This window comes from Neofelis nebulosa, chromosome 5 (genome assembly GCF_028018385.1).
Source record: "Neofelis nebulosa isolate mNeoNeb1 chromosome 5, mNeoNeb1.pri, whole genome shotgun sequence".
Lineage (NCBI taxonomy): Eukaryota > Metazoa > Chordata > Mammalia > Carnivora > Felidae > Neofelis > Neofelis nebulosa.
This window is the reverse complement of record NC_080786.1, coordinates 44,542,017-44,550,507: the sequence shown is the minus strand read 5'-3', so window position 1 is coordinate 44,550,507 and position 8,491 is coordinate 44,542,017. Positions and strand designations below refer to the sequence as shown.

General features: G+C 38.0%; 1 protein-coding gene across 1 annotated transcript in view; it reads left to right on the top strand.

Annotated features, from left to right (window-relative positions):
- The first annotated feature begins 411 nt into the window (after positions 1-411).
- The window catches only part of ANKUB1 (ankyrin repeat and ubiquitin domain containing 1), a 28,829-nt gene continuing 20,749 nt past the window's right edge, over positions 412-8,491 (top strand). Inside the window, exons 1-2 of the mRNA XM_058730194.1 lie at positions 412-501; positions 2,327-2,470. Of these exons, the coding sequence (XP_058586177.1) occupies positions 412-501; positions 2,327-2,470 (234 nt within the window). The remainder of the gene's footprint in view (positions 502-2,326; positions 2,471-8,491) is intronic.

The following is an 8,491-nucleotide window of genomic DNA, read 5'->3' as shown; positions in this document are numbered from 1 at the left end:
ATCTATTTTGAAGGGTCTTTCAATCAGCTGCACTTGAGTAAAAATTCAAGAGTCAGTGAATGATGGTCACATCACAAAAGTGTAATTTATGTGTGGCATTTCTGTATTACATGTTTGATCTTGTTCACACTTGCCCCAACCATTGTCAAGTTTGTTGGCTTCTGTAATATCGGAACAAGGTGGCTGTTGACTGCCATTGATAGAGAAACATTTCCTCCAATGCAGCTGTTGTCTGTGTTACCCAATACTGATACAGCAGGACTTGTCTCTTCACATTCTCTCCACTCAACTTTCAAGCTAGATAGTAACAGCTGCCTCTGGCCATCGTTTTTGTCCTTAATTGTGAATTGGAATTTTTCCAGCTATCCAATTCTTTGAAAAAAGCTGCAGGGTTGTTTGTTTGTTGAGAGAATGAGGATTTTCATAGCCTTTGAGGGATCTTTTGAACCATTTGATGTTTCAGCAGATGAAACTGTGGAGGCTGTCAAGCTGATGATAAAGGTATGTGCTTTGTCCCTAAGCCACTAAGATGTATACTAATTTTAACTATGCAATAAATTTAAACTGTACATGGGGCAGAGATACTATTAGGTACGTTTCCAGCAAACAGGGAACTAAAACTATTTGAAAATATCATTATTTGCTTACATAACAGTTTGATAAGAATATAGTAACCATGGAGGCGTTAGACAGGAAGCAAACTGAGTCAGTAAATTCTCAGGAAAAAAAAAAAAGTTTGACTTCTCTTTATGAAATGTGTGGGTTGTGCACTGGCCAGGTAGTATTATTGCAATTCTTCATAAAAGGACAAAAACAGGGCATTAACTCTAAACTATATAAGTAGAGCATGCCAATTGTCAGATAGATGGCCCATTTGGTGAACAAGTAACTAGAAAGATCCAAAAGATTTTTGAGGTGGAGGGGACTATAGACAACTTCTGAGCGATAGCCTCATTTTGCAACCAGGGAAACTGAAGCTCAGAGAGGCTGACCACTTTACTTATGATTACAGAACCAGGATAAGAAATAATTTGGATTCAGTATCTCTTATAAATTTTTAGAAATATCCCCTCTAAAACGGGAACTTAAGACAAATGTTTAGGTCCTGACCATCAGATAGTAGTTAACTTCGAGATGATCATTTCTATTTGCTGAGGAGCATTTATTGAATCGCAGTCACATGATATTTAATAGATTACTATGATTACTGAAATCTAGATCTTCTAACACAGAGGGTCTTAATCTTCCTATGTCATGAATCCTTTGGCAGTCTGATGAAGCCTATGGATTCCTCAGAATGTCTTTATTTTTTTTTTAATTTTTTGATGTTTATTTTTGAGACAGAGAGAGGCAGAGCATGAACAGGGGAGGGGCAGAGAGAAAGGGAGACACAGAATCCGAAGCAGGCTCCAGGCTCTGAGCTGTCAGCACAGAGCCTGATGCGGGGCTCGAACTCAGGGACCGTGAGATCATGACCTGAGCTGAAGTCGGACACTTAGCCGACTGAGCCACCCAGGCGCCCCCCTCAGAATGTCTTTAAATGCATACAATAAAATACATACAAAGAAAAGGAAACAAGCTATATTGAAATATGCTTTGCAAACATTACAAAACAAATTTGTGGGGTGCCTGGGTGGCTCAGTTGGTTCAGCATCCAACTCTTGATTTCAGCTCAAGTCATGATCTCGGGGTTGTGGGATCGAGCCCTGTGTCGGGCTTCATGCTGGGCATGCAGTCTGCTTAAGATTCTCTCTCTCTCCCTCTGTCCCTTCCCTGTTCACATGCATGCACGCTCTCTCTCTCAAAATAAATACATACATACATACATACATACATACATATTTTTTTAAAAACCAAATTTGTGATATGGTGGACTTACCATATTGACAAATTTTAGCAATTCATCTAATAACTTGTAATTTCAAAGTAGTGATCAGTATAATATTTTGAGATTTCTGCAACAACTATAGCGTGATATGAAAATAGCTATGACTTCTACTGGTGACAAAGTCACAGATATAGCCAACCACTGTTTCTTTAGTTAGTTGCCTACATACACAGTAGTTTGTTGCCTATATATATAATCTCAGTTTAATTTAGAGTTAATAAAAATAAAATATAGTTTTTCCCAACTAAATTCTATCCGTAAACTTTTGTGGAGATCTCTAGACTCCAAATTAAGAGCTCCTGTCTAATACCTCTTCCTCTGTCCAAAATAATTTTATAATTCTCAGTGGGGGAAAAAAACATAAAAGAAAAGAGATTATATTGCGGGTCTAGTAACGTGGAGATACACTGCTTTGATAATGTGCTATTGATTTTTAAGGATTATTTCCACATTCCTCTCTCTGAAGATGAACAAGGCAGGCGGTATCTGGAGCTGATGTATGCTGGCGCAGCCCTAAAGGACAGCTGGAGTCTTGCAGATGTTGGAATATCTTTTTGTTCAACTCTCAAATGCTTTGTTAAGGTATGGTGATCAGAATAACATTTTTTTTTAACGTTTACTTATTTTTGAGAGATAGAGAGAAACAGAGCATCAGCAGGGAAGGGGCAGAGAGAGAGGGAGACACAGAATCTGAAGCAGGTTCCAGGTTCTGAGCTGTTAGCACAGAGCCCGAGGCGGGACTCGAACTCATGGACCGCGAGATCATGACCTGAGCTACAGTCAGAAGCTTAACCGACTGAGCCACCCAGGTGCCCCCAGAATAGCATTTCTCCAAGATACCTACTTCATTTTGAGTAAAGTGTGGATAATTCAACAAAAGTAATTTCATAACTTAGGAAGAACTTTTCTTGCTTTCTCCTGTCTTTCATTTGTCTAACTGGTCTTATTTCTGCTGTAAGGGGAAATAAGATGTGGAGTCTGGATAGAGTTCCCCTTGTTTACTCCTTCTCTCCCTTCCCTCCTCTATCCCCTTTGTTGCTGCTCCAAACAGTTATCCCAGAACAACCCACTTACAAATATCAGAATAAGGCCAAGGCGTAGATCTGGAATATTGATGTGGAAGGAAAATTCAATCACTTCCATGGGTCCACAATGGATTAGGGGCAGTGGAGTGAGGAAAGGAAGAAATTCTCAGTAACTGTAAGAATGAAGCGGGGGGATGGGCACCTGGGTGGCTCAGTCAAGTGTCCAACTTCAGCTCAGTTCATGATCTCACAGTTCGTGGGTTCGAGCCCCACGTCAGGCTCTGTGCTGACAGCTCAGAGCCTGGAACCTGCTTCAGATTCTGTGTCTCCCTCTCTCTCTCTGCCTCTCCTCCACTTGCACTGTCTCTCTCTCTCTCTCAGAAATAAACATTAAAAATTAAAAAAAAATTTTTTTAAATGAAGGGGCAGTTTCTACATCCAAATCCAGTGAGAGTAGCCCTTCGTTAATTATGTGTACATACCCCAGAGACAGCCTTTTCCATTTATAGTGCCCTTAATTAGTGGTGCTTAACTGGGGGTCCTTAAGTACTTTACAAAACCCTAAAATTGCAAAATAAGCAAAATTATGTGCCTGGAGATTTTCTGGGTGGAGGATCCTTAACTTCTGACAATTTCTTAGAGACAGGTGGCCTAAAGAGTTTAGTTTAAGAGCTGATCTCTAGGGAAGAAATATGATTCAATAATAGTTCTTTACCCCAAATGAAAACATGATCCTCAAGAAACTAAGCAACTAAGTACACATTCTCTGCTAAATGGGGCACTAATTTTCTCATATTTAGCACTTAAAAAATGTTTATGATAGCCAAAGCTAATTCTTTTTGTTTTTTAATATGTTTTATTGTTTGACTAAGTGGAGAGTCTATGTTTAAAAAAAATACTCTAGAATATTTACTACTGGGGCGCCTGGGTGGCTCAGTTGGTTAAGTGTCCAACTTCGGCTCAGGTCATGATCTCACTGTTCCACGTCGGGCTCTGTGCTGACAGCTCAAGGCCCGGAGCCTGCTTCAGATTCTGTGTCTCCTCTCTCTCTGCTTCTCCCCTGCTTGCACTCTGTCTCTCTCTCTTTCTCAAAAATAAATTAACATTAAAAACTTAAAAAAAATAAAAATAAAAAATAAAATATTTACTACTAAGTAGTAAAAACATGTCACAGAAAAATAAGCATTGAATGATCTCATTTATGTAAATAAAAATAACATATTTGTATATGTGTTTTTAATGTTTTATGAGCACTTATTCATGTGTTATTGTTATATTCTTGAAGACTGCTTAATTACCAAAAAGATAAATAAAAATAACTCTGACTTCTTTTCTCCCTCTGCACTAAAATAATTATAGTATAATACTCTTTTGGGTAGACTAAATTCCATCTCATTTCTTTTTTTTCCCCAATCTCATTTCTTAAATGTCTTTCCTCATGTCTTTAGATATACTCATATACTATGTTTTTGGTAATGTACAGGATAAACTCTTTAAAATGTGCTGGAATTTTCCAGTGCCAAGAATGATGTTTGAGATATGTTGTTTGTTTACCTGGAGATAGTGGTATAAGTTTATTACTAATATTTGAGCTGGCTGGAAGAGATGGATTGAGCCACAGCTGTTTAGGGACGTAGATAATGTGTGTTAAGAGTATGAATAAAATACTATTACTTAACTCGGCACTGGCTTTATTTTCCTTATTTAAAAAATTCTTCCTTTTATGTACTTTTGACCAAGTAGTACACTCACATAGATAAAAGATACAAAAAGTATACATACAGTAAAAAGTCTTCCTCCTACCTTTGGCCCCTCAGTTTCCCTCCCTCGATGCAATCCATTTCATAGTTTTACTTACAAAAATATTTTATAAATTCTGGCAATAAAGCATCATCTATCACAGTGATGCAAGCTGTCTTCACACTGAACTCAAACCTTTCTCTGGAGTTTAAACTCCTAATGGAAAAAAAAAAAAAAAAGAGTAGAGAGGTAAAATGGGTTTACCCAAAAGAGGCAGAAGCTAATTATGCATCACAGGACTGGCCAGCACATAGGGTTTAATTAAAAACTCTCAAGTTCAATGGAAATCTTACTGATCTTAATCTTCACTTTCTCCAGTAGAATCACATTTAGAGAAGTTCGTATCACTGGTTTTAGGAGAAAAACAGTATCTTGAATCTGAAAGAAGAGATTTACCTGCAAAAGCCATAAATATTGGTTTTTATCCTGCCTTAGTTCCTGTTTAGATTAGATGATAAAACAGGCCTATTTCAAAAGTCCACACCATTTACTGTGTATGAATAATAACAGTCCAAATGGGTTTACAACAACAAAAATACATGATGAAAATATCCCATGCCTCAGAGAATGCAGTCAGACCAGTTCCGTGCTGTTTAATCTATCTTAAGTAACTAACACAAGGCTGCATTCTAAGTCATGTTGTTGCTTTATTGCATAATTAGATGTATACAAATTTAAGCAGTACCTTTCCTATTTAACTATGGTACTTCACGCAATTAGTTTTACCTTCTGAGAATCTTGAAAAGCTAGAGGCTCTTCATTTATTTTGGTACAACTTAGACATACCAAGATGAGAAACAAATGTTTTTGCAAAGTTTAAAAACTTGCCAAGTAAACAACTTTCTTTTTTAAAAAACTACAAGTAGATATTACGAAACAAATCCAAAATATTTGGTTTCTTTATCGTGCTTATATTTTTGTGTGAATTACAAGGCTTGCTTGTGTGAAAAGAGGAAAAGACTTCTGATAAATTAAGAGGTGATCTGCTCTTAAATACATTTTTTAAATAGTCAATATATTTTCCAGCTTCCTTGTGTATTACACCTTCTCCTTTAATGGTAATGTAGACCCATTTGGAAAAGTGAATGAGGAGGTGATATGAGAATAGTGGGGAAGGAACATTGTATTAGTTTTTTCTTCTTTGGGAAAAAACTACAGAAACCATAGATGTTATCTTCTATAGCACATATATCCAAGTTCTATTAACACAGGAGTCAGTCCTGCCCATTCATTGCTGCCCATTCATCCAGTAAACCGTGGCATGATGCAGTGGAAAGGCCTAGGTTGTCAGACATGCAGAAATGCTATCGCACTTGCCCCCTTCACTCCAACCAGTGTTATTGTGGAAACTATTGCTTGAGTTTTGTTGGCACCCACTGCCTGGAATAGCACCTGGCATATGAGGCTTTCTGTAAATAGGTGTTGAATAAATAAGTTGACAAAGGCCTTGAGAGGTAGAGTGTGAAAATTAACAAGAAGGTATATGAGTGTTATCAGAAATGTTATAGCAAGGTATTGAGATGCATTTCAGGGTTTGGATTCCCTCCCTTACTGTGGCATCTCTCTCCCTCTCTACCCTCACGGCAAGGTGCTCCTGCATCCTTGCCCTAAATTTTCTTATCTAGCATCAGGGTTCTTAGCTGCAAGCAGCAGAAACAAACCCTGGACAATTGAAGCAGAAAATAAACATATTGAAAGGCTACTGGGAAGTTCACAGTCTTGACAGGAAGACTGAAGAATCAGGCTCAGAGATTATGGAGCCAAAAACAATGTCTTAATCAGGCCCTAGGACTAGTCCAGGAAAGCTACCACTTCGGCTACCTCTAAGCCCTTGAAGCAGGTCCTGGACACAGCAGCAATGCCTCAGATCTGCCACTGCCACAGAGGATTCCCTGTATCTGTTCCTGCTCTGCCTTACTGGCCCCTAATTCAAAGTAGGGCTGGATGGGTAGGCCTGATTAGGAGCATCCTGGTCATGTGTCCAGGACCTACTGCAAAGGGGGCTAACAAGCAAATCTTTGACAGGTCACACCTTCTACCATGTGAGGTGGGCTCAGCCTCCCTGACACTCCTTCTGGGTTCCCTGCCTCCTTCTCTCACCATATTTCTACCAACCAAGGGATGGCGTTAAAGCTTAGTTATTCCTTTCGGGCATCCTTGGAATGTTATTTTACGGTAAGAGATCAGATTAATTGTGGTAGTATTGAGTAAATGTCTATTAGACAAGTTGGAGAAGCTTAAAATATATTACAAGTCCTAAAATTGATTCAAGTTACTATACCTTTAGCTTTTGAAAGGCACTCAACATATAAACACCAAAATCCAGGAGACACATAATATGTGACTTTAGATTTTAAATATACTTGACACACACAAAAAATGTATAAATATGCTTCTTAAAAATGTAGAATTTACAAATGAGGGGTGGCTGGCTGGCTCAGTTGGAGGAGCAAGTGACTTTTGATCTTGGGGTCATGAGTTCAAGCCCCATGTGGGGTGTAGAGATCACTTAAATTTAAAAAAATTTAACTTAAAAAAAGTATAATTTACAAACAAAGCATTGTTCTAAAAAATGTCTATTTTTTTAAAGATAAGCCATAGGGGCGCCTGGTTGGCGCAGTCGGTTAAGCGTCCGACTTCAGCCAGGTCACGATCTCGCGGTCCGTGAGTTCGAGCCCCGCGTCAGGCTCTGGGCTGATGGCTCGGAGCCTGGAGCCTGTTTCCGATTCTGTGTCTCCCTCTCTCTCTACCCCTCCCCCGTTCATGCTCTGTCTCTCTCTGTCCCAAAAATAAATAAAAAATGTTGAAAAAAAAATAAATAAAGATAAGCCATAAAGAATAATATGTAAAGAATTTGGTGAAGAAAGGTATTTGAATTCAGTGTCCTAGAATTCAAGTATAACGTCTGCAGGATGATTTTCATACAAAAGAAGTTTATGAGGTTAAGATGTTTATGAAGACATCTCGAATTCATTCAGTTCAACAAAAGCAAACATTATTTTTTTTTTTTGTGGTTGGTTAGGAGGTTTTATTTTATTTATTTTTTTTCAATATATGAAGTTTATTGTCAAATTGGTTTCCATAAAATACCCAGTGCTCATCCCAAAAGGTGCCCTCCTCAATACCCATCACCCACCCTCCCCTCCCTCCCACCCCCCATCAACCCTCAGTTTGTTCTCAGTTTTTAAGAGTCTCTTATGAAAAGCAAACATTATTTATTTCCTCTTTTCATCTACTCAGGAATCACTGGGGCAAGTTTCTGCTTTTTTAGTGCTGCAACTCCAGAAGAACAAAATCTAAAAAAGCAGAACTTGTAGAAAATGTATAGCAGTGTTCAAAACTTGCATTAACTTTTGTTTTATTTCCATCTGTTTCTCTTTAACTTTTCCTATTTTATTGTTAATGTACATGTTTTTACAGTGAGTTTGCACTTGGTTTCTTAAGACAAAAGTGGAATTATTACCATGAAGTAGATCTATGTATTTGTTTTTATTGAAAAATAAGACATTTTGTCTGTACCTCCTACCTACCATGGTGTCTTGGTTTATTTGTAAAGGGAAAAATCTAATTTTATGTATGTTCAACAATTATTTGCGGTAGTATTGTTTATTTAATAACATCTGACTTCCTTGAGTATAACTACCAGTGTTCCCTTTAGAAAATTTGAGGAGTGGCATCATAGAGCTAGAGAGATGGCTTTTCTTATGTAGATAGAATGAGTTGGCAAGTTGCTATTAATCAGCACCTACCTGCTCCCCCTCCAAATAACCAACATGAA